The sequence below is a fragment of the Eschscholzia californica genome, unplaced genomic scaffold, assembly GCF_041429995.1.
Source record: "Eschscholzia californica isolate CP2 unplaced genomic scaffold, dmEscCali1.0.p SCAF_1, whole genome shotgun sequence".
Lineage (NCBI taxonomy): Eukaryota > Viridiplantae > Streptophyta > Magnoliopsida > Ranunculales > Papaveraceae > Eschscholzia > Eschscholzia californica.
In genome coordinates, this window is record NW_028238198.1 from 2,567,876 (window position 1) to 2,593,790 (window position 25,915).

General features: G+C 35.5%; 4 protein-coding genes across 4 annotated transcripts; 3 read left to right on the forward strand and 1 right to left on the reverse strand.

Moving 5' to 3' along the window:
• Window positions 1-3,856: 3,856 nt before the first annotated feature.
• On the forward strand, window positions 3,857-4,623 carry LOC147563174 (coiled-coil protein). Its single transcript, XM_086635430.1, has one exon. It carries the CDS (start codon window positions 3,931-3,933, stop codon window positions 4,483-4,485), a length of 555 nt encoding a protein of 184 aa, XP_086491556.1. The 5' UTR covers window positions 3,857-3,930; the 3' UTR covers window positions 4,486-4,623.
• Window positions 4,624-5,486: 863 nt separating this feature from the next.
• On the reverse strand, window positions 5,487-8,740 carry LOC147563175 (putative methyltransferase PMT2). The gene is made up of 6 exons (XM_086635422.1): window positions 7,711-8,740; window positions 7,321-7,531; window positions 6,931-7,222; window positions 6,231-6,620; window positions 6,088-6,165; window positions 5,487-5,873 (listed from the first exon to the last, which is right to left on the reverse strand). Exons 1-6 carry the CDS (start codon window positions 8,344-8,346, stop codon window positions 5,591-5,593), a joined length of 1,890 nt encoding a protein of 629 aa, XP_086491548.1. The 5' UTR covers window positions 8,347-8,740; the 3' UTR covers window positions 5,487-5,590.
• A 10,635-nt stretch (window positions 8,741-19,375) lies between these two features.
• On the forward strand, window positions 19,376-21,426 carry LOC147563176 (protein FEZ-like). Its single transcript, XM_086635426.1, has 3 exons — window positions 19,376-20,084; window positions 20,179-20,480; window positions 20,591-21,426. Exons 1-3 carry the CDS (start codon window positions 19,904-19,906, stop codon window positions 21,290-21,292), a joined length of 1,185 nt encoding a protein of 394 aa, XP_086491552.1. The 5' UTR covers window positions 19,376-19,903; the 3' UTR covers window positions 21,293-21,426.
• Window positions 21,427-23,110: 1,684 nt separating this feature from the next.
• Window positions 23,111-25,915, forward strand: LOC147563177 (alpha/beta-Hydrolases superfamily protein). Its single transcript, XM_086635440.1, has 4 exons — window positions 23,111-23,356; window positions 23,461-23,779; window positions 25,038-25,197; window positions 25,297-25,915. The coding sequence occupies exons 1-4, from the start codon at window positions 23,171-23,173 to the stop codon at window positions 25,766-25,768; spliced, it is 1,137 nt and encodes a 378-aa protein (XP_086491566.1). The 5' UTR covers window positions 23,111-23,170; the 3' UTR covers window positions 25,769-25,915.

Genomic DNA, 25,915 nt, shown 5'->3' on the forward strand with positions numbered 1-25,915 from the left:
GTTCTCAAAGATGGAAGAATTTGCTTATCGAATACGCTAACTACTTTGAAATTCCGTGAAGAAGAAGATGAAAAAATAATTTTTTTTTGTATGGTTAAAGTTTAAATTTGTGTTGCTATTTAATGTGTTATTATTATTTTTTATTAAAGAAACTCTCTAAATAATATAATAGAAGAAACAAAAACATCCTAAGTAATATAAGAGAAGAAACAGAAACTCCCTACATTAAAGAGGAAATAAAACTTCAAATTAGATATAAGAAAACAATATGTTACAAAAACTGAATAAAAAATATAATTAATATATATGATTGAGTTGGAAACTTGTATTAAATTAGATGGAAAGATTGTCATAAAAAAAAAGTGAGATGGAAAGAGGAGGACAGTGGAAAGAGAATACGGTCCAAAGGTTGATTGTGCCGGATTAAAAAGAAACAAAATAATTAATAGTAGTTAGGACTTAGGATCTCAACAAAAAAAAGTCAGGACTTAGGAAAGTGTGTCCATGAATTGTTTGTAAGTTGGGGAGAAGAATTACGGTCAAGTTGGAAAGGGTAATTACGTCATTCACACCCATGGATTGGAGTAAATGGCAGTTGTGTAAATAGGATGATTTATATGACTGATTTGATTACTTCCAAGGTTTCCCAAATTAGCTGTGTGAAAGCAAGCTGTCATGTTTCTATATCTAATTATTCTTCCCATTATCTACGGCCTGGATCTCGAGCTCATACCTCACGGTATGAGCTCGAGCCCACTGAATCACGGCTCATTTTTTAATCGATTACCACCGTTCGAGCTCTTGGTGTTAGATAAGGTGATGAAGAACATATTTCATAATTGTTTTTGTCTTAAAATGATAAAAACAAATAAGGTGATCTAAAACCCATTAGTCATATATTACTTTACCAACCCAAACTACAAAAAATCTAATATATCTATTCATACACGTCCCACAAAAGAAGGTGATATAACTCTAAAAGAACAGTTCCATATCAACGTGGTAAGATAAAAGAATCAATCGATATGAACAAACAAATAGGACATGCACGAAACTGACTTAAGACATGGCAAGCAATCCTTTAGCAGTATAGGAACCGGTCAACTTGGTGTGAAGCAAGTTGAACTTCTTGAGACACAACACAAATATAGTTCTCATAATGGACGGTTTGAGTTGTAGATGGTCTTTAACTACTTTAAGTGTGGTCAGCAGTTTTGAGAAACAAAAATATTTTTCGCAAAGCAAAGACTTTGTCAAGAAATGGTCGATTTTAATTGACCAATTTATTTTCCACTTGTTAAGGGGAAATAGTTTTAAGTGAATTTTTTTTTAGTGTTTTCCTTTTGCTCCCGCCAACCCCAGCACTATTATTTTTCTTACCTCAGTTAATGGTCACAGGCAAATGACCTTTGCCGGTTTTAGTTTTTTTTTGGAAACTTTCTTCTCCGCACGCCCCCTCCCCCCTGTTCTTCTCTCTCCAGCGGTTGCGGCGAAGGGGAAAACCCCTACAGTTTTTGGCATCCCAAACCAAAACAGACTGGTTGTGGGAAATCCCCAATAACACCAAAAAAATATGATTCAATTAAAAAAGGCCAAAGAAAGAAATCAAAAGGCTATGATTCTATTGAAAAATATGTGTATGATTGAATCAAAGTATGTCAAAAGCTTCTCTTTCTGGTTTTTGTTTTCTTCGAGTATTGAAGAACGACTGCATCAATGGCGGACCTCGAAGAACGTCTTCTTGCTAGAGATCTCCATCTTCTAGATCATCCTCTCGTTTGTCCTTCATTGATTCTCGGTAGAGAAAAGACTTTGGTGATAATTATGGAAGAAGTTAGATGTGAATCGCAAGTTATGAAGACTTATTGTTGAATTCTTTAGATAGTTATGTATTAGTATGTAGTTAATTACAAAGTTGAGTTGACGGTGGTTGCCAGAGTCAGCGGTGTGAGATGACGAAGAAGTATTTTGTTTCTCAAGATTTTGCATCTAAAAAAATTGGTCAAAATTTACATTTTACCTTTAAAATTTTAAACGGCAATTGTTTTTTTATTATATTTACAAAATGATAGAAATCCACATCTTGTAACAGTTATTTTTGTATATTATCAACTTTTGAAACCCTAAAGTTTTGTCTACAAGATTATTTGAACATTATGTTAAATGTAATGTTGATTATTTTGTTTTATCTTAATTTTATCATACTTAAAATTGATTTACCTGCAGTAGATGGATTTCTTTTCTCGTAAAAGAGAAAATGGTTCGATTTCCCAAATATATTTCAGATGAACCAAATGACACCTTAGTTCAAATGCTTTGTTTACCAAATTTTTCTAACAAATAGTTACTTGAGTTGAGCCACATAATAATCCGAACTTAAATTAAGTTTTACCTAATATGAATCCAAAATAATTAAGTCTGACTATGAGATCTGACTGGCATTTGAACCATACAAGACATATTTGAGATCATAAAAACACTACTTAACTATTTCAAACCTTGATTCTTGTCTTAAACAAATCTTAACCATGCCATAACTTACTAAGCGGGCATTAGGCGGTATGGGTTTGGGTTCTTTTATGGACCTGCTCGTGGAATTGTAGTTTCAAGATTAGAGTGCATCAGGACCAGGTCAGTTTTTTATGATTTGATGAGTGGGTGGTTGGTTTGTCTTGTTTTTTGTGAAAATAGGGAAAGAAAAAAATGATCGGGATTTGCTTGAGGATATAAGTGGATGTCATTTGTGTAAAGGGATAACATGATATTTTCATCTATTGAGTTTTATTTCTAATATAATTCCGGGTTGGGTTTGATTTGCTATTTTGACCCGAATTTTGGACTTTAGATTTTTGCTTTATACGCAGAGATAGAGCTAATAGTTTTTCTTTTTTTTGAGATTTAACTTACTACAACTTTTTTTTTTCTTAAAAGTGAATTTGTTGTTGGTTTATGTTTTGATTGGTTGTCATAGTTCGATTTGAATGATGGGGTACATAAGGGCTGGGTTGAGTTCATCTGTTTTTGTTTTCTTTCTTTTAATTTGCTATGTTCTAAACCTACTGATGTATCAGTTTTGCTTGATTGGTTGTCATAGTTCGATTTGAACGGTGCGGAACTTAAGGGTCGAGTTTATTCCATCTGTTGTTATGTTTTATTTCTTTTAATTTGCTATGTTCTAAACCTATTGATGTATCAGCTTTGCTTGACTGGTTGTCATAGTTCAATTTGAGTGACAGGGTTGGATTGGTTCCATCTGTTAATATGTTTTCTTTCTTTTAATCTATTGACGTATCAATTTTGCTATGGTAGAGAAGATTTTTTTTTTTTTGAATTGTTTAGTGTTTGCCTCTAACCCTTGACCTCTAAGGTGGGAAGATTATACCTCTTACCACTCCAACCAACCAAGTGTTGCTGGTAGCAGAGAAGAATGTTGGTCCTTTAGTATCTCTTTTTGTCGAAAGTGGTCCTTTTAAGTGTTACCATTGTTATTATTTACTTTTCGTATAAGCAAATCAAACTGACCCTTTCAACCAAAAAAAATCAAATTGACCTAAAAGTCTTCATGCCCCTCAACCAAATATTCATACTCCAATTCTCGAAACCAATGGCCAAACAAATCCCATGGCACTGGCTAGGGTAACTCAAGAATAAGTAGATCGGCAGTGTCTATAGACATCCTTCCTTTTTTCAGTTGTGGGCTTTGGACTGCTTAGCGTTAGGCCCACGGAAAGTGTGAAGAGAGGAGTGGGGCTAATAGCAAAGGAAGAACGGGAGGTGTTTTAGAGGCACCCAAGGAGGCCGGTGACTCGGTGTACACCCTCTAGTGACGAAATGGAAACCCTAAAACCCCAATAAGTAACCTTTTTCAGCCTCCCGTTTTCTCTCTCTAAATTCCTCTCTCTCTCTCTCTCTACCTCTCTGTGATCAGCCATGGCCTGTACTCTAGATTTCAGGTGTTTAGACGAAGGTCTTGGTGGTCAAAAGAACAAGAGAAAGAGATCAACTAATGAAGAAGAAGAAGATGAACAATCTTTCATGGAAGTCGATAACAACGACATCTCTCATCCTTCTAAAAGACCAGCTATTGCCTCCACTGAAAACCCAGAAAAACCTATATTCGGAAAACCTACTTACGATGGTGTAATCGCCGGTAAAGTCTCTGGTCGTAAATGGAAACAGCCTCGTCAACGTAGAGCTTCCGCCATTAAAGTCAGTTGTAATGGACCTTCATACGAACAACGATCACAACAGAAGGAAATCAAGAAAGCTTACAAGGAAAGAATGAATGAGTTGAAAGAAGAAATTCAGTCAAATAAGATTGACAAGAGGAAGAAGAGAGAAGAAAGAGAAAAGAAGAAGAAAGAGAATATTTTGAAATCAGGTACTAAGCTTCAGAAAATTACTAACCCTAAAACTTTGAAGAAACTTGCTAAATCCAAACAAAGGAAGCTTCTTAAGGTTGTTCCTGATAATTTGGTTAAGTAAAATTAGGTCAGTTTTAATTGAAAAACTTTATTTTCATCTTTATTTAGTTTAATTTTGCCCTATTTGAAGGATTGTTTTTGAAATTTACTGTTTTGTGACTGAGAATTATGTTAAATTTAGAGAATTTTGTGTTATTTAGCCGCTTTATTTGCAGATTATTTGAGTAATTGTTATCTGAATGGTTAGAATTAGGTGGTTTATGTTTAGCCCTAAAACTTGTAATATTGATACTTGATAGTTGTTGCATTTAGAATCATATTTCTGAAATTCCACTGAAACCCTAAATGACTGTTTGCCTGATGAATCCCAGTGAATTAATTCATATATAAACATGGTGATCTTTTTTTACAACATGAACTCACTCAGAGTCATGGATAAAACCGTAACCCCTCTTTCAGTTTACTACCTGGTAAAGTAGTTTGAATTTTCATTAGAACTCCACTGCTATGTTTGCTTCCAATTCGCTATTTTGGAGCTTTGTCATGATCATCCATTCATCCTGCACCTTTTGGTTTCTAAATTAGGTTTAGTTTTATTCACTCCAGTGGCATTTTCAGCTTTCTGTTGATGATCATTAGGGGTCTTAAAGAGTCCAATCCAAGGTGTAGGATAGGAAACCGGCGAGTTTCTAGATATTTCGGCGCTGGGGAATAATCAGAAGGTCTTGAGTTCATGACTGTGAAGACACTGTATATGTTTAATGTTTATACCTGTATGCTTAAGAAAGCAAGGAGTAGCAGGATAAATTAGGAGACGAGAGTAGAAGCTGTTGCACAAGAAATTTTATTACCGAACTGAGATGCAATATTAGTTCGCCTGATCTAGGCTGTGTTGGTTCGCCGGAATTTCCTGTTGCCTTTTTGTATTGGATTACTCGTCTGTTGTCAAGTGCAACCCCACAGGTTGCAGGTCTCTCTCTCTCTCTCGTATAAAATGCCGATTCACTCTGGGTACAGAGCAGTGTATCCATCGTCTGTCGCACTTATAGGAGACTCCAGATGGATGCCAATCAACTAGATTAAAAAAAGTTAAGGAAAAATGGATTGTGGTTACACTCTAAAAACACTCGAAAACAAAAACTATGTATTTTCTAATTCAGGATCCCTCAGGAGATCTTCAGCTTCATCTTCTTGAAGGTCCTGTTTGATGTTGTTTTTCTTTGTCCTCCGGAGTTGTCTTCATCGACAACCCAGTACTGTTTGACGACAACCATTATCTTCTCAGGAACTAGAGGACCATCTTCATGATCAACTATCTTCGAATTCCATCTCATTCTGTCCACAGTTCTCTTTACTTTCATTAGTACATCAACTTCGTCTCGGATTATTACCGATCCTTCTGGTCTTAGAATACGATCCATCTCTAGAAGTATGTCTTCTATGTTACATCTGGTTTAACATTCAAAATCAGAAATTATCAGAATAGAAATTCACAAAACGTAACTTGCACTAAGACCTATCTTATCAGGCTCATAGACTCAATCCACCACCATCCACTACTTCGCCTCAAAATGGATTCAGTGCTAGAGTTAGGCTTCAGATCTGACTTAAAGAAAAAAAAAAAACATGACTATCTTCGTCTCGAAACCTCTGATAGCCTCACCTGTCCTTATACAAGCTGAAAACGCGGTTGGCATGAATGAGGTCATATGTTCTTGGGTATGTCGAAAAACCTTCACACCTGATGGAAAAAAGAATGAGACGCTAAAAAAGAGGAAAAAAAAAGTGGCTTAGAAGTCTTCATACCAGTCATGATATATTCCAATTAATCCTCGTTCGTATATAACACCGAGCATGTTTTCCTCTGCGATAGTGGGAACAACATTCATAACCCACAATTTCGGAGATTCAACTGCTGCTGCAAAACTTCCAAATTCTGCATTCATATCCATAATGTTCCGATATCTTCCTGAATCAATCATTATGTCGAGTCTCTTATAAGTTTCAAGGCGTTTCTTCCATAAATTGTTGTCGTTTCGATATGTCTCAACTGAGACTCCTGTAGTAGATCCAGTAGCTATTCTAGGAGGAACAGCATGAAGCCTTTCCGGGAAAGGCTTTAGTTCTCCTCCAGCAACTTCATCTGAACTATTTACCTTAGGGTAAGGAGATACACATGTATCCATCTTCTTGTACCTATATAACATCCAAAATCAATATTACACTGTGAGAAGCCAAAAATTAGAGAGAATTTCATGAGAGCAAAATGAAAAACCGATTTGTTCTACTCAGATCTGACTTGTCCAAAATGGTTTGTCTCAATTTGATTTCAAGATGTTCGTTTTTGTCTGACCCGTCTGAATAACGGTCCCACACTGATTTTGAGTCCAGTGGGTCGGAAAAAAGATGTCTGAATTATGAGTCGGTTGTCCGAAATAATTTAAGATGACTAGTGTGCCCGAGATTTAGACAAGTAATATCAGCTATTTAGCAACCTAAGTATTACCAAACATCATCTGCATTTGTTGATGCACACATATTTTCTTGAGAGCCTTCTCTACCAGGGCATAACTCTCCATTAGGTCTCTTTCTCCATACAACAGTTTGGCCCTTTTCGTGCTTCTTTTCCCAGCAAAGTTGTTCAGCTATCTCTTCAATTTTTCTTTGTTCCTCTTGAAGTTCTTCCTTAGAACCCTTGTATGAATGGTGGTCGGTCTTCCAACCGATTGGAGGACCAGAAAGTACCCAGTACCCACCTGGTCTGAGAACACGATCGACCTCCATCATGTACTGACCATCTGAAAATTAGCACGTCGGATAAACAGCACCATCTCAAAGGCCAGAAACTAGACATTTCGGTGACAAAATAGAAAAGGGAAGAGTTCGATATGCTCACCATTTGCTCCCCAAGGGATTAAGCAACGTGAACAATGAGCCATGTCGAATGCTCTGGATGGGTAAGGAAGCTTTATAGTTCCAAATACACCAATAACAGCAGGCACACCTCTTTCCAAAGCAAATTGAACTTGTGCTTCGTGAGAGTCCTTTGGTGCAAAAGACATCGCTATGACATTCCTCTTTAAAAGGTAAGCACCCCAACTAGCTACCTAAACAAATTCTGAATATTCAGTAAAGTCGTACAAAAACAAACAGAATGAATAATCGGCACCTGAAAACATTTCACAATGAGTTGAGAGGACTTAGAAGATATTAGTATATTCTCGGAAATGTGGGACTATTCATGCATACAGAACAATGAACAATTAAAGAAAGATATTCGGCATACCCCACAGCCAGTGTCAAGTGCAGTCCTAACCGTTCCATTTTCGATAGGAATTACAGCAGCTAGTTGATCAATATAGGCATCGGCTCCTTGGGGAAACATTGTACCTCCACCAGGAAACCTAAACACATCGCCTTCGTATTGAATCCAATTCTGAATACCTTTTTCGACAGCCAATCTCTTATACGGAGTATTAACATAAGGTACATAATCGCGACTCTTAGGCCATCGAAAAGGAGTTACATACCCTTTCGGTGCAGGTACAAGACATTGTAGTTTTCGTTCGTCTGAAGGACAATGCCGTTCTCTGTAAATCATATTTTCTCTAGGGAAGGTCATCGCCCGTCTTTGATCTTGGCAAGGTGTGTAGTCAATATACTTAGCCGCACACGGCTTAAAAACTTTAACTTTCGATTCAGATGGATCAATTGTTGCTCTATCTTCACCATTTCGATAGGTCTCGAAGTTTAGATTAGTTATAGTAGTGTAGTTTGTGTGGTTAGTGATGATGGTAGCTCCTTTCTCAAACCCATGTCTTTGCCATTGACCCAAAACATAGAAAGAACACAACCCAATCAATACAAATAGTATGTATTTGGAGCTTCTAAGATTACTGTCTTTGGAATTTGTTTTTGCCATTGGAAACAACTTGTAGCTATTCAAGTTTAGTTATCTAGAATGGGAGAAACTAATTTGAAGTTTAAAAGCTTAAGATCTCTTACCAATCTGAGAAAAGAGAGTACTGGAAAAGTCAGTCTAGATCTTGGCAAAAAGGTCCAAGTATAGGTGCCAAAGGATTACAATGTGTAGACTGTAGAGTAGTACACTAGTCTCACTTTCACTTAGCTCTCCCTCTCTCTCTCTCTCTAGTAATGGGCATTGGTTTGTTTGATCTAATGAGAAGAATTAAATGAAGTACTGAACTCTACTCTATTTCTAGAGAGAGAGAGAGAGAGAGAGAGAGAGAGAGAGAGAGAGAGAGAGAGAGAGAGAGAGAGTGGAGAGAGGTCAGAGGAGAGAGAAAGAAAGAGATGGAGCCATGGAGCAGCCTATAAATGGGTTAGGGTCATTTGCACTAACAATATAGTACAAGGTTATACTTTGATTGGGCCTAACCCTTGTTTTTTTCCTCAGCAGAGTCGATTCTAATTAGAGGACATAGTCACTATAGGCCTATAGGGTGGGTCTATACGCGCTCTCACAAATTGTTATAGGCCCACCCTTATTCTTAGCTCCCCCAAGGAGTGGGCATTCTAAGAGCACTCAGACAGGTTCTAATCCATGCGAGACTTGAACGACATAGACGAGGTCTACGAGGAGCGCCAAGAGATGGGCGAACCAAAAGCAAAAAAAAGTTTAGGTGCCTTTAGAAGGACTCGAAGCACTCATCAACACATTAGCCGTTTCTCAAAAAAGAAAAAGAAAACAATGTACTGAAGTTTCACAACCAACCAAAGAGTCTTTCGGTCTAGGATGGTCCAGGTAGAGATCCTAAATTAGGCCTAGGCTTGGATAGTCCAAGAGTATGTTTGCTCACTTAGACTAGACACTCCAAGAGAAGGATGCCTACAGAATCTTCGATCAAATCGCATTAGCTGAAGTCAATGACTTTGGTGAAAGGCCTACAACCACAAAATGGAGTACACGCCTCCAAGACAATGTACTGAAGTCATGCTATTAATATAACCTTTTGTGCTATTTGCCAAAACGAAATAAGAATTCACAACCTAATGAAAACCAATCGAATAATTGATTATATGTTAAATTCTAACATCTATAGAATTTTCATTAGCTTTCTAACAAGATCCACATTCAATTTTTTCAAAAAAAAATCTGATCGTTTTACTGCAAACCGGGTACCCATTTTGCAAATATAAATTGCAAACTGTAGTTGAAAAATATAAATTGGAAATTGCGGTTGACAAATATAAATCTCAAATTGGATTTGCAAAAAATTAATTTCAAATTGGATCGCAAACTTTGCAAAATGTAATCTTGGTCTTTACATCTTGCAAATTCAATTTGCAAATTTTGCCAGTACAAAAAAATGAAGAAGAATAAAGTTTCTTCTTCTCCAAAGCTGAAAAATTTATAGCTACAAGAACAAAAAGTAAGATAACTAGGAACAATCCTTTCACGGTCACACAGAGCATGATATCAAACATTTTAACAGATTCAACCTCGTACGTAGCTACCATCTCCAGTTAAGTAATCCAAGGAACAAAAATGCTTAATCTAATCTCTTTTTCTTTCTTACAAATCTTACCCTTTCGCCCTGTTCGTCATCTTTATTAGAGATAGATAGAAACCTCCAATCCACAATCCTTCTCCTCCTCTCTCTATTCTTCCTCTTGTATGCGTGTACTATTATACTGCTATTAGGAGGAGTAGTAGTAGTAGTATTTCACAACTAGAAGAAAATGTAAGAAGAAGAATGATGAGGAGGAACAGGCATAATAACAATAATAATGGCAGCAACAACATTGAAGAATGATGTTCAGGCGGAGGCGACAAGATCCGTAAACGAGGATGTTCGTCCTCATTTTCATCATCCTCAATAGTACAACACAACAATTACAGCAACAACAGGTTCAAAAGGCCTCTTTTCATCAAAATTATAAAACTCAAACATGTACAGTAACACTATGAAACAGTACAAAATTAGGAAAAACAACCCAGCCACTTTAAGCAAGTATGTGAACTTTTTCGTGTTTTGCCTAACAATTAGTAAGAAAAATACTAACAATGTTATACTTGTAAATCATTACAATTCTCAGCCAAAAACAACTAAAAGCTAAACAAAGGAAATTAGAGACATGCCATTTTAATTAAATTTCTCTTCCAATCAGACTTAACAATCAGAACATAAATGAATCTAAAAGAAGAGGTTATCTGTTTGGATAATCAAATGAAATTTATATGGCTCAAAATCTATGTAATTTATTGTTCTGGTAATAGTAGCTCGGATTATACTCCAGATTTTGAGTTCCTTCTTGCAAGCATCTAATGAGAGAACAAATTAGTTTATTAAAAAGTTAAATATACTTACTAAATATCTGATAAATGATAAGTTTATTAAAATAATATATTTAATAATACAGAAGAAGTTTTTATTAAGGATATTTAACTTTTTAAAGTTTTTAATAAACTAATGTGTCCTCCCATTATTAAAACTACGAAACAGGAGAGAAATGATAAGTTTTATTAAAAAGTATATTTAATAAGACAGAAGGGTTTTTTAATAAGTATATTAACTTTTTAAAGTTTTTAATAAACTAATGTGTCCTCCCATTTAAAAAATACAAAACATGGTAGATGAGTTGATAAGCGGAATGGAGTTTAATGGTTGTATTTATTGGCTTCGTCCACATGGTAGAGTCTACTTCTTTATAGCCTTTGAAATAGCCAACGAACTAGGCTCCCAAGTTACAAAAATGGAAGGCAAGTGATACAACACAAAATACCTTCCTCTCAATAAATTAGGATATTAGGCTGCAGGGGCTTATTTACAGAAATTAGGATTTTAAAACTTATTTTATTAAGTTAAAGTAAATTTAGTTTAATATTGATATATTAGAAAGTAAAAATAAATTTAATTTAATATTAGGAATATTTTAGGCTGCCCTTGGACTTAGAAATGCTTATTATGTTATGTTAAGTGACTAATTAAGATTTTAGAACTGCTTATCTTGATGTAAGTGTGTCTATTTATGTAAGAATGTTATATTTAAGTGTGTCGATTTAATGTTAAGTGTGTCGACATAAATATAACAAATTATATTTATAACAAGTTATATTTATAACAAAAATTCATTGATTAATAAAAGAATTTTATATTTCTATAAATTCTTCTATCAATTTATGAATAAAGAGTATCTTTATTTAATATTTATTAACTGATACAAGAAAATTTATTGATTAATAAAAGAATTTATAGAAATATAAAACCAATACGTGATTACAAAGTTATATCTATAAAAATTATCCTTCTAAGAAAATTTATAAATATACCAAAAGGTTTATGTTTCTTAATTATATATAATTTGTTTTTTTTAATTGATAAAGGAATATTTATAAATAAACGACGAACGTGGGATCATAAGACTTGTTTTTATAATAAATTTTGTTCAAAAATTTTAATCAATATAGTTTTGGTGCGTGAAAAATTAAAAATACCTAACTGTGTGCATCTCTCGTTCCTATGGAACCATCCACGTGTTGTTTTAAGCATTATATTAGGCAAAACTTCATATTTTCCTTCAAATACAACAGCAAAATTATTACGAAAACGACCAATTATCTATAATTAAAAAATAATAAACTAATCTTTGCATTTTATTATATAGATACATATAGAGAGTACTTATAAGTTACCTCTCTGTGTCAAGTTGAACTGAACCGTTAAAAAATAACAAACAAAATTGAACACATAATTAAAAGAAAATGAATAATAACATTAAGTCGGGTATTTAAGTAGACAAATAACTTTCCGAATAAAATATCAAAAAATCGATCAATATTCAGAGGTAACAACCATTATATTCACATATAGTTTCCCGTTTACATTTTTGAATAACTAATAATAAAATTATCAGGTTACCTGAAGAGATATGAGAGAATCATCGCCAAACTTCTTTAGCTATCATAATAACTTAAACCCATAAATAATATCCCGTTCAATCTACTCAAATCACAAAGATGCGAGAACTCTTATGTTTCTTCTTTTTCATTACCATTCAGAATCAACAATGCATTTGAACTTCTAAGAGGTAAACATAAGGGTAATTTCAGGGTGACGAATCGACTAAATTTATTCTCTGAAGAAATCGGTAAGAGACAAATAAACTTTTTTAATAATAGAATTAGTTAAGGTTCAGATTTAGATTCACCCTTCTTCGTCATTGTATTTTTGTACACTCAAACTAATAAAGAATCAAAAGATTTTTACCGAATAATCTGTCTACTAAAGTTACTCACAAACGATAAAATTAGAGATTAGGGCCGACCCAAATAATTGGGAGGCCCCAAGCGGTTTTAAAATTTAGGGCCGATGCAACGCATGTTAAAAAATCCTGGTAATGCTCGTGGGAAGATTTTGAAGGATATATTCGTTCGGTCTGAAGGAGATGTCCTTCCGACGGAGTGTCTTTCGACCAAGATGGCAATGCAATCAATTTGTCAGTTACGATAACGATGACTTTATCCGAAAGATCATCTACGTCGGTTCAATTAGGATCGTAATGCTTAGCTAAAAGCCGCTTACGAACGTCGGATCACTTCGGTGATTCGCGGCTAACATAGACCGAATCCTACAATGGGTGACACCAAAGAGTGGTAGCTTGATCGGAGAGAGTTGACTCGTGGGAGCTTGTCTATAGATGGATATGATCCAGTCTGATAGTGCCAAAAAGATAAAAAGAATCGGGATCGAAAGAGAAGCGCGAAAATGTGGAAAACCCACTTATGGGGCGTTCTGACCAAGCCCGGTAAGAAATTGATCAGGACTGGCCATGGTATGAGAGTGGGCCGGCCAGGCTAAGCCCATTAATGGGCTTAAGTGGCCGGCCACACTAAATTAGGGGAAACCCTAATTTTCAGTCAGAAAGAGTTCTGATGAGTTTATCTTTTCTGAGACTCTTATAGAAACCTAATTGGATCCAAATTTTAATTAGAGTTTCTCCATTAATGTGCTTAAGTGGCCTGCCACCCTAATTTTTCCGAAATTGACCCGGACTTTCCGAAGACCCGACCGGAGTTTTTCCTAAAATTGATTTTGCAAATCATTAAGGATAAAACCGTTACAGGCCATTAGTTAAATTTTTTGAAAATCTAACTTGGGGCACGTATGACATAGAGATGTCAATAGTTCTTCCACATAACTATTTAGCAAATAACAAACATTGATTCGACTTTAGAATCGAATCTCATACATACCACATTATTTTGTTAATGTGTACGTATGAACGTAAATGTGGAAACTAGTTTGGTCATAACAGTTTCAAATCACATAAGTGTTTCTGAATTAAAACTTAATTTAAGATTTATACGATTCACGAATCGTTAAGTCTTGAAATTAAAATTTAGGGTGTGAAGTGTCCATTGAAGAATCAAATGATGAGATCGTGATTCGAGTGGGAGAAATCAATGGAGGTTCGAGGATGGAGAACCATGCGAGCTAAGGAGAAACAAAAAACTACCTATGAAGATTAGATCTTTAGGATAGAGGCCATACTAGGATCAATTCACCTTGATTAATCAAGCGCGCCTTTGCTAATTTATGTTTTACATCGTGGATGATTACGTTAGAGTTCACAGTAACGCATCCAAGATAAAGACGTAAAAGTCCCCAAAAAGATTTTTGAGTATAGCCTACCCAGATTAAGACACTTGTTACGCCCTTGTTCATTGAAAGTGGGTCGGTCTTCGAAGAGTGTCATCTTTTACCTCGGGAAAATACGGGTAGATCTATGAAGAGGTCTACATGTCTAAATGGTTATTCTCAACGAGTCAGCAAAAGGGTTTTGGATTTCGGGGCAAAAGGATGAAATCAACACATAAACGTGTTATTCATCAACCCTTTATGTGTTGAATTCCCTCTGGGTCAGTAAGGTCTACATGTCTAAATGGTTATTACTCACCCAGGACGACGGAGTTAAGGGCAGTGCCCTAGTACGCTTAACTTCGAAGAAATTTGTTCTTGGAATCGCATTGTTCAAATCGGAGGCAGTTTTCATTGAATAATGTAGTTCTCATATCAGTTAATATATTATAACCGTTTCCTTCTTCTTCTCTCGGGGATCTATCCTCTAACTGTTTCCTTCTTCTCTCTTTAGAACTCTGTCTAAAATATTCCTTTAACTTCCTAGATCTTTATATATTCCAGACGAGGGTTTCCTTCTCCGGAATTACCTCTTGTTCTATATATATTTTGTATTTTAATCTATAATAATCATTATTGGGAGTAGAGAGCAATTCATTTTTTCAGGTTTTCATCATCTCTTCTTTTCTCTCTGTAAGTATATCACATCTCTCCAAACTGCCTCTTTCAATTACAACTCATTTCTACGATCTATTATTTTCATCTATAATAATCATTATTCTGAGTATAGAGAGATTCTAGGAGATAAATATGGAAGATAATGGCATAATCAGTTAGTAATTTTGAGAGGTTTTCAAGAAAAACAGGCAAAGAATTCGGAATGGACAAACATCAAGGAAGACATAGAAGAAAATAACACAATATTCATAAATTCTTCTCCGAAAAACTTGGTGGTGTTCATGATGAAACCATAATTCGTCCATGCTTGATTAATCCTGGTTAAATATAATTAAGTATAATATTCACGACCTTTAGGATCCTCTCATTGGTGATTTTAAGGATCTTTTTATTTTGTTACTTTTAGGGTCTTTTTATTTTATTTTTATTTTTTTTTAATCCAAGGGATACATATCCATTAATAGTGATAAAATCACAATGATACAAGGATTATAAAAGTTATTTCTCTCTGTCGGAGGTGCGTCAAGCTACTTACATACCTGTAAATGCAAAACCCTCCTAAAGGGGGAGAAATTGGACTAGACACAGACACTATTGGGATCCTAAAGATCCGAGAAAAGAGACCCTAAAGATCTGACAAAAGGATCCTAAAGATCCGACAAAAATAACTGAAAAAAACTAAAAACCATCGCCTTGTTGCCGGAGAACCGTCGCCGTTACCGGATAACCGCCGCGTCGCCGGAAAACCGCCGCTGTCGCCACACCACCATCACCACCACCACCACCACCGCACCACCCCCTTCCTTTGGATCCTTGAAATTTGTTTTGCTTCTTCCTCATCAAGGTTTGCAGCAAACCCATTAATCGATCACGGATACGAGTAAAACATTGCTTCTCTGGCCTTCTCATCGTTTCCTAAGAATGAACCTAAGAATTGATATTGAGACTCTGTCACTCTTTCAAGATCAACCGAAGTAACATCCGGTCCATGTGATAATCCACCCATATACACAACATAAGACTTTGTCTCAGCATAAGTGGATTTTTGACACAGAGAGAAGAGAAAGATCAAACCAAAACAAAAGGGTAACCTCCAAATCTTCATTTCTTGAGTAATATGGACATATAAAAGAGGAAGATACAAACTAAAAAAGAGGAAGATCCGGAGGAAGAAATCTTCCTCCGAAAATACAAGATCTAAAATTCTCTCTCTCTCAAAAAACGGTTACTTCTCTCTCTCTCTTCCTACCGTATTAGATCATGTTGTCTTTACTTTTGTAAGTTTCGTGTTGTAATTTACGTTAGTAAATTCATGTTGTAGTTAAAGGAGTCAAAAGATTCTAAACCTTGTAATGCATTGGATTTAATTCCTACACATGAATGAAAGTTCTAGTTTTATCAAAAAAAAAAAAAAAACTGTACTAACTTTAGAAGAAATTAAAGAAAGTGAGATAGATATGAAACTTCAAATTTAGGCTTTTAGGTAGGAGAGAGATGTATAATAGTACGAACTTGGGTTTTTAAAGAATTTGACTAAAAAAGTTCCATTGATTTTTAACTTAGGTTGCACGCTTGGGTAACAAAATCTAGGTCAAAGACAGACCAAAATTGTTTCAAACGAGGGTTGGATTTGTAAAATTTGGTGTCTTCCAAGTATGGTATTTTGACTTGAAGATCTTCCCCATTATTAATGAGTTGATGTAGAACGCAGCGGAATTTAAGAATAAAATAAACTAATACGAAGAACGATAAAATAACAATTAAATAACTCTAAATAACTGTAAACTCGATTAAACTTGATTGGGTTTTCTCTTCAACATGAATAATAAAATAGACTAGACCTCCTTTTATAGGATATAAGACTTTCCTAGATAGACTCAAACTAGGATTCCTAAATAATAAAATACTTAAAACATAGAAACTTTAAAATAAAGAAATACCAATTTAAAGTAACTTCCTAATCCTATACTAATTAGGACTACTATTATGGCCGAATAGGATGTGGGCACGCGTGGACGTGGGCCCACATGTTATGCGCCTGCATCAGCACCCTGTTCCCCAGAAGGTTCGTCCCGAACCGATTTCGATGAAGAAAACAATATGATCCACCCGTATACGATGAATTCTGCCATGGCGATCCGTAATTCCCACTTTGAACGAATTTTGCATTGAATCTGAAGGATACCAATTTGCCAGAAATCGCCAACTTTAATCCCAATTTCATATGTCACTGATTCTCGCAATATTAACGTTAGGGAATCAAGAACAATCATCTCGCCATCTTCCCACGGTAGACGTAACCACTTAATAATTTGCAAGAAAGTGATATGTAATACGAGCAAATCAGAAGTAAGAGTAATTGTAGCTAATTTCCAAAATTTCTCGTCAAGAGCCAAAGTAGAAACGTAACCAACTTCAATTAAGTCATCGAGGTTGAAACGTGTAGTGTTGTTATGACACTCAAAATCTTCCTTCCCACGTTCATCTTCATGAAGTTTATAGAATAAAATTCTATCATAATATGTCAACTTATGAAAGCTCCGAGTGAATACATCATACCGTCGACGAACCAAAGTTGACAAATCTATGTATGGAAGCTTAGGGTCGATTTTGTATTCACTAAGGATTCCACCAACATAGTTTGTAAGAAGCCCTCGCCAAATATCGTTTTCTAAATAAATCTCCGTCATCGTATTATCAAATTCATCGGCTTCCATTAACTGATTACAATCCAACCACTGAATTGCTTCTTCAATGGAAGCTTCAAATTCCTTCTTATTATCTGCTCCAAGTTTAAAACCAATCTTCTCATCCTTAATTGTATTCCTCATGTTATAAGTATAATTCAAAAGAACATTCCTTGATTCAACTTTCTTCCTGTGTTCTTCGTCTTCTGACTTATATTTCTTTTGTTCATCTTTAACGTGTTCTTCTTGAATATCGATGAATTCAAGTTGTCTTTCTAGGTTTAGTGGTTGCCGATTTGCTTCAGTGAACTTATGGTCAGAATTATCATATTCTTTCGATTGTCTAGTTGTCCTATCAGTAACAACTGTTGCACCCTTAACAGAAGTATAGTGACTCTTAAAAGTTTCTTGTAAAGTATAATCAGTAACATCAGAAGCCAAATCCCCTACAAAAATTGTGAAATCAGCACTGCTATCTTGACGTCTCTCTCCCGAACCAAAAGAAGCCCAATTCATTCTAAAATTATGCTCAACATTAGGCATCAATGACCCACAATGAGACTGTAAAATCCTTTCTGCTGCAGCATGACTTACAAACTCAACAAAACCATAACAATCAGATTGACCCGTTTGCTTATTACGAATTACTTTCACATTAACAACCTCTCTAGTATGAGCAAAATAACCATGAATATAACTCTCTTTCATCCAAGATTGCAGATTACCGATCCAAAGAGTTTGAATCTCATCGGCACTAGTTGGTTGAGAGGCTCGATATGAATGTTGTTGTTGAGTCATCATGTAAGGTTGAGCTTGTTGTGGTGGTTGTTGCTCCATCGGTGGTGGTGCATAAGAAGATGGAAGTGATGGTGAATACGAGGACGGTGAATATGGTGAATATGGTGGTGAGTACGGTGGTGGTGTATACGAGGACGGAGGTGGTGTATAAGAGTACTGAGGTGGTGTATAAGAAGATGGTTGTGGAGGATTTTCTCGTGCGATTTCTCCCGGATTCCAATGATAGTTGTACGAGTCGTTATTCACATATAAACATGATGAACATGAGCATTGATTCGTTATCTCTTGATGAGTATAATCTGATTGAATATAATCTTCTTGACGAATAGAATACGATTGATATGGATTTAACTGGTCTGGAAAAAAATTTCCAGAATCATTAGCCCAAAATTTTGGTGGCTCTGAATACCACATGATGTAGAACGCAGCGGAATTTAAGAATAAAATAAACTAATACGAAGAACGATAAAATAACAATTAAATAACTCTAAATAACTGTAAACTCGATTAAACTTGATTGGGTTTTCTCTTCAACATGAATAATAAAATAGACTAGACCTCCTTTTATAAGATATAAGACTTTCCTAGATAGACTCAAACTAGGATTCCTAAATAATAAAATACTTAAAACATAGAAACTTTAAAATAAAGAAATACCAATTTAAAGTAACTTCCTAATCCTATACTAATTAGGACTACTATTATGGCCGAATAGGATGTGGGCACGCGTGGACGTGGGCCCACATGTTATGTGCCTGCATCATGAGTACTCCATTTGTTAACCTTATGGCAGACATGGTCCAAGTAATTTGATGTGAATTCAAAAATTTGGAGCAATGTGATACTGTGGAACCCATTTAGGTATATTTCTTAACGGGAAAAAGAACTTGCTAGTTGTCAATGTGAATTCAAAAATTTGTAGGTCCTTTTTTGAGGATATGATGTTTAAATTAGGTCCCCACATTTAAATACTAGGAATCTTCTTAAAATCCAAGCCACCCCTCTCTGACAGGTCAGAGAATAGAAGAACTGTAGAAAGAATAGAAATGAAGAGGATTTTTGGATCTTGAGTTAAACCCTAAAAAAATAATCTAAAATTTCTTAATAAATTGAAAGGGTTTAAAAGGAATTAACAGAGAATCTTTCATATTGAATATAAATTTGAAATCTTCTTGCATTGGAAATTGATTAGTACAAAAATTAATACCAAGATTACAATAAACTAATCCACTAATGAAGCTTGTTTTTGTCTTGATTTGGAGATGAGAGAGAGAGAGGATTTGATGAAATGGGTGTGGGTTAATATGATGTAATCCCCAAAAAAATGCTGATTTTATAGTCACTTGATATCCCTTAGATTGAATTTGAACTCCTATTAATAATGGTGGGTTGATGAAGAAGTAAGAGTCTCTTCATTGATAATCTCCAATTCCTTGACTTTTGGTTTCTTGGTATTTGCTTCTCTCTCTCTCTCTCTCTCTCTCTCTCTCTCTCTCTCCATATAGAATTACAGTGACTGTCACAGTCATCCTGAAAAGGCGGCTGAAGATTAGGAACTAAACCCATTCTTGGGAAGCATATAATGGGGTCATGGGAGCTTTCATTCAAGTAAAATTGAACTCCCAACTCACTTGAATTCATCCCTCAGTTTTCACCTCTCTTTGATATTACTTGTTTCTTCCCTCAGTTTCAAACTTGGGTTTGAGAGAGAGACATGGATGAAAGATGTGACTCTGATAAGGTAGATGAAATTATGTTGCCTGGTTTTCGATTTCATCCGACTGACGAAGAACTCGTTGGGTTCTATTTGAAGAGAAAGACTCAACATAGACCTCTTCCAATTGAGCTTATTAAGCAACTTGACATTTACAAATATGATCCATGGGATCTTCCAAGTATGCTAGTTTAACATTATTTCTTTTTTATGTTATGATTTCTTTGTTATTTAAGACATGAACTTATCGCGTTATTTTTCGTTTTTGCAAGAAGAGTTAACGATCACCGGGGAGAAAGAATGGTATTTTTACTGTCCGAGGGACAGGAAATATCGGAATAGCGCAAGGCCTAACCGAGTGACGGGAACCGGGTTTTGGAAGGCAACTGGAACGGACCGGCCTATATACTCGTCGGAGGGCTCCAAATGCATTGGCTTGAAGAAGTCACTTGTGTTCTATACTGGAAAGGCAGCTAAAGGGGTCAAAACAGATTGGATGATGCATGAGTTTAGGCTTCCTTGTCTCTCTAACTCAGCTACACCAAAAAGATTTGGAGATAGAAACCTCCCTGCAGATGTAAGTTTTGTCTCTCTCTCTCTCTCTCTCAGCTTGTCCGTCTGTTTGTCTGTCTATCCGTCTCACTGAGAAAGTAACGAAAATCGTTTAATGCTTTCTTTGGCTTACAGGATGCATGGGCTATATGTAGAATCTTCAAGAAAACCAGTTCAATAGCACAGAGAGCTCTTTCTCACTCTTGGGTTTCTCCATTACCTGAAACAACTAGCTCTTCGATACTCGTTCATGGTACAAATAGTACACACTTTTGCTCAGAGTCCATGACTTGTATAAATGAATCAAGAACATCAACCAACCAATTCTGTTCTAATAATGATATTCACCAATCTTCTACTAGCTTCTCTCCTATAAACATCCCACCGGGTTCCACTATTTCCAAACAATCTTTTCTCCCCATTTTGAATGAAAACTTCCCGTTTTCGTCTCTCGATATGTCAACAAATGGAAACTGCTTAGTTGATGTTGCTTCCATGCTTTTAAACTTCCCTCCTCCTTTACTCGGGGAGACCGATGAAAAAGGCTCCGAAGATATAGTCTTTGGTGGGTCAGAACAAGATTATGGCAGCTTTTCGATCACTTCACCACAGGAGATGCATGGGACAATGGGATTTGGAGAAGAAGAGACATGGTTGAGGAAGAATCTAAACACAGTTCAGAATCTTCAGTTTAATGATCAGTACTTGGAAAATGCTGGATCTTTGGAATTTCCGTTTGCTCTACCAGGAACTCTGCCTAACACATGGACATCGAATTTTTCGTGGGATTCTCTCCAATGTCCAAGTGACAAGATCTTAACAAGCTATTTTACGTAATTGAGATCGATAATGTTCGACTAGTAGCTTACCTGTTAGCTTTGATTTAGTTAGTTTTAGTCTTTTAGAAGATATTCTGTTTACTGTACAATCTTTTCTTGTTCCAACTATATTTTAGTGTTGGTCTTGACACAGAATATAATCAATATTTTAAGAACTTCAAGAGTTTAGAGATTTTCCATGAGAGAGTAAAAGAATGATGAAACCAATATTCATCTCTGTCCTTTGTAAAGTTGAAGTGCTTTTCTTGGTTGATTCTCAAGATCTTTCGCCCCATAATGGACCGATCAATGCCAATATGCCATTGATGTTTTCATCATCTTATACACCTTATAACCTACAGTTTTTACGAAAATGAATCTAATACATAGTGAAACTTCAACTAAGGCATTTAAAAAAAATGCATGTCTCATCTATTCAGACGAGTGAGCAAACATCATGAGCAAAGTGAATATTTTGAAATATGACTCGAGTTAATTCAGACCTCGAGTTAGATCTGACAAAGAAAAAAGACAAACACTACCCTAAAGATAGTATTTTGCACATCTGTTCAAAAAACAAATATCAACAAACAACAGTTCACACATTTTAGTTCCAAACTTGAGACAAACTTCAACTTGTCAATGTGAATTGAAGTAAATCAAGAATCCATATACGAAGCTAGGAACGGCTAGAGCATACAACCAAACGAAATAAATAAATAAATATAACATGAGCTAGCTCAATATCTATTATATAAAACAGAAGGAAAACGATGACTGGGACAAACATCCTTTTTTAATTATGCATATTGTCTAGAAGCCCTTCCCAAAATTTAAAATATAGTCCTTCGTAGAAATAAAGTTACCTATTTAAAAAATCTTTCTGAGAAATAAAATATCTAATAAAGGATATTGTCTAGAAGTCTTTCTCAAAATTTAAAATATAGTCCTTCGTAGAAATAAAGTTACCTATTTAAAAAACAATAATCTTTTTCTTCTTAGAAATAAAATAACTAATTTACGAAAAAAATAAACAAAAATAATTTCAAGGATTAAAAAAAGAAATTAAAATCTCTCTCTCTCTCTCTCAATAAAATAATAACTAATTTAAGAGAAAGAAACAAAAAAATAATAACTAATAAAAATCTCTCTCTCTCTCAATAAAATATGACAATAAATTTCGTAACATTTGATTGATACAAGTGTCCGTGCCCTAGGGCACGGGATATACCCTAGGGTTAAAAAAAATCGTAATAACTACTCCATAAAATCTCTCTTTTATCAATAAAATAATAACTAATTCTCATAGGTAGAATGGTAATTCACGTTTTCCCTTTTTTTCTAATGGCCTATTATATTTCTCTCTCTTTTATCAATATAATAATGATTCTTTTATCAATAAAAAATATTAATGATTCTTTTGATAAAATATACGAATTATATAGGTTAGGGATATACCCTAGGCATATATATATTTTATGGATCCGGCAATCTGCCACCGTACAATGAAATTAAACACAAACAAATATTTCCCTATAAGTAGTTCCAAACAAAACGTTACCATCTCCACGTCTACTATTTCTCATGTTTTCTAAATGATCTAGACTCTTGTATCGAGCATATCTCAGGTTTTACCCGTCGTCTCCCCGACCCGCAAGCTGCTCATGTGAGAAAATTGTTATGTAAAGACTGACCAATTGGGTGGGAATCGGTCAAACACGCCCCAAAGTCAACCAGAGACCAGAAAGAATTTTAGGTAGGGAAGTCTTAAAGGCGCACCCAGTAAGTGTTGAAGACGCCTCCTTCGCTCACAAATTCATCCTCCCCGGTTTAAGGGAATGTTGTCTACCTATCAGTCCAGCAACTTATCAATCTCCCTCTCTCTCCTCATACATTCATGGCTTCCTCTGCGACTTCTTTCTCCTCTCTTTCATACTCTACCCTTCTCCACAAACCTCACAAACCCTCTTCTTTCCACAGTTTTTTCATCCAGAATCGAAAACCCATAACAATCAATACCTCAACTACTCTTAATTCTTCCAAGGTTTCCTCAATCGTCGATAAACCCTTAACCCCATCAAAAGTAAGCATCTTTTCTCTCTCTCTCTCTCCATCTCTTAACTCTCCTCCAAATCATGAAATTACCCTTTGTTTTTCATTAATGGGTTTGTGTTTTTTGTGGTTTAGGTTGGCAATTGGAAGTGGAAATTTCAAGATAATTCAGTTAACATCTACTATGAAGAACATGGGATCAGTGAGAATTCAAACCCTAGTAAGACTATTTTAATGATACCCACAATTTCTGATGTTAGTACTGTTGAAGAATGGAGATTAGTAGCTAATGATATTGTTCAAAGAGATGGAAATGTTAATTGGAAAGCTACTATTGTTGATTGGCCTGGTATGGGTTTTTCTGATAGACCTAAAATTGATTATAATGCTGATGTCATGGAGAATTTCTTGGTTCAATTTATGAATTCACCTGATAGCCCATTACAAAACAAAGGTATATATATAATCAAACTTTACTTGGTTTACTCATATATTAAATTATATACTGTTAGGTTTTATCTTCCAATGGTGCACATTAGTTAGCATTTTATCATTTAGGAAATTAGGCCGAAAACCCAATTTCGTATTGGTAATGTCAATAACTTTTTAGGTCTAGGATTTGGTTGCCTTTGCAAACCGGTGCAAACACGTCTGAAAGATATGCAAATTTTGTGCAAATCTTATTCGTGCATACCCTTGCCGACCCGTAAAACTCTTACGAGCTCGAGAGTCGAGCCTAGAAAAGATAGATGGATCCTTTTTGACATGAAAACTTTAGCTCAGAGAGTTTTGACCAATGTTCCCTTTATTGTGATCTTGATATTTCATTGGCCTTGATTGTTTGTTGAGTATGGGGCTTAGTTGGACTTTGGATTTCAAGTTGCTTCTGATCTTAAATGTAAAACTTCATTTGTTTGAAGTCTTTAATACTACTACAATTACCGTTGTGCTTTTTGTTGATGATAGAAGCTTTGATGATCAAGATATTGGTGTGGTGGTACATAAATATATAGGTAGACGAACTTAATCACGAAAAAGTTTGGCAAATGCCGAAGGCCAAGGCTGTGAAGCTAAAACCTTCTATTGCGAGATCATAGAAAGTTTGATTAATATGAATAGAGTGACTTCGGACAATGTCATTAGCTAGCATTTGGAGAGTGAGCAAGACAATGTGATGTCTCTGCGTAGTTAATGAAGTTATATATTTGCACTTAAATATTTGGAACATTTACCATTTCGTTTGTTTAAACATTAAAGATAAGAACACTGTTACACTGGTATCAGTTATATATCTTAAAAGGAATTTCTTGATCCCTTGTCATTTAATCATGACGAATATAAAGCCTTGAGGTGACACCTCTCCTTAAACCACCTGGAGACGTAAAAGCTTATTCTGAAGCACTTGTTTCTGGATTTTCTTCTTAGTGATGGATCTGCTATTTTTGTTCAGGGTTTCGGTACCTTATATTAGCAGACTAGCAGTAGATTTGTTTTCAGCTAAAGCTATACTCATATATTTTCAGTATTCACCTGACTATATTTCTTAATCTCAAAAGCTGTTTGAACTAACATTCATATACTATATATCATGTAGCTCATCAAACATATCTATTTTCAATTGGTTATTTCGTATTCGGCATTCCTACTACATTTCTCATATTCCTAATCTAGATGGATCTTAACAATATATCTTGCTTCTGCAATCTAATTAGATGACGAACTAGTGATCTGCGGAGGGGGTCATGCCGCCACATTAGCACTTAGGGCAGTGAACAAGGGTTTAGTGAAGACATCAGCCATTGCTGCCGTCGCTCCCACTTGGGCTGGACCTCTTCCTATAGTCTTCGGCCGAGATTCCAAAATGGAATCAAGGTAATATTAACGTCTTCTTCATACCAAAACTTTTTATAGACTTCTCATATCCTATACTAATCTCGAATTAATTTTCTATTATGACGATGAAAACCACAGATATGGGTTATTGAGGGGAACGCTAAGGGCTCCCGCTGTTGGTTGGATGATGTACAATATGCTTGTAAGCAATGAGAAGTCCATTCAATCCCAGTATAAATCACATGTTTATGCCGACCCTGAAAACGTCACTCGTGAGATCATTGATAGTAGATATGCTCTGACTAAACGAAAAGGGTCAAGATATGCTCCTGCGGCTTTCTTGACAGGTCTCCTTGATCCTGTTAAATCTAGGGAAGAATTCCTCAAACTATTTACAGATTTAGAAGGGAAGACACCAATTTTTGTTGTTTCAACTTTGGGTTCTCCGAAGAGGTCAAAAGCCGAAATGGATGCTCTCAAAGGGATCAAAGGGGTTACTAAGTTTGTCGAAGTTCCTGGGGCTCTTCTCCCACAAGAGGAGTATCCTGCTACTGTTGCCGAAGAACTCTATAGGTTCTTGGAAGAGCATTCCGAATCCATTTCAGTGTAATATTTTGCTTCAAACACATAATTTGCTACCATTATTGATTGATTCTGAATCTGTACAAGTTCATGAAAATACAACATTACAACGAAAAATGCATGTAAACACATAATAAAAATTCTGGTTATTGAACTTTTATGATGTTTTCGATCA

Excerpts from the sequence above, each read along its gene's own strand:
- LOC147563174 (XM_086635430.1), top strand. The coding sequence starts at position 3,931 with ATGGCCTGTACTCTAGATTTCAGGTGTTTAGACGAAGGTCTTGGTGGT.
- LOC147563176 (XM_086635426.1), top strand. The coding sequence starts at position 19,904 with ATGGATGAAAGATGTGACTCTGATAAGGTAGATGAAATTATGTTGCCT. Across the intron at positions 20,085-20,178 it reads TGATCCATGGGATCTTCCAA|AGTTAACGATCACCGGGGAG; the intron begins GTATGCTAGTTT and ends TTTTGCAAGAAG. Across the intron at positions 20,481-20,590 it reads ATAGAAACCTCCCTGCAGAT|GATGCATGGGCTATATGTAG; the intron begins GTAAGTTTTGTC and ends TTTGGCTTACAG.
- LOC147563175 (XM_086635422.1), bottom strand. The coding sequence starts at position 8,346 with ATGGCAAAAACAAATTCCAAAGACAGTAATCTTAGAAGCTCCAAATAC. Across the intron at positions 6,621-6,930 it reads ACAAATGCAGATGATGTTTG|GTACAAGAAGATGGATACAT; the intron begins GTAATACTTAGG and ends GATGTTATATAG. Across the intron at positions 6,166-6,230 it reads ATTGGAATATATCATGACTG|GTGTGAAGGTTTTTCGACAT; the intron begins GTATGAAGACTT and ends TTTTTCCATCAG.
- LOC147563177 (XM_086635440.1), top strand. The coding sequence starts at position 23,171 with ATGGCTTCCTCTGCGACTTCTTTCTCCTCTCTTTCATACTCTACCCTT. Across the intron at positions 23,357-23,460 it reads AACCCTTAACCCCATCAAAA|GTTGGCAATTGGAAGTGGAA; the intron begins GTAAGCATCTTT and ends TTTGTGGTTTAG. Across the intron at positions 23,780-25,037 it reads TAGCCCATTACAAAACAAAG|ATGACGAACTAGTGATCTGC; the intron begins GTATATATATAA and ends CAATCTAATTAG.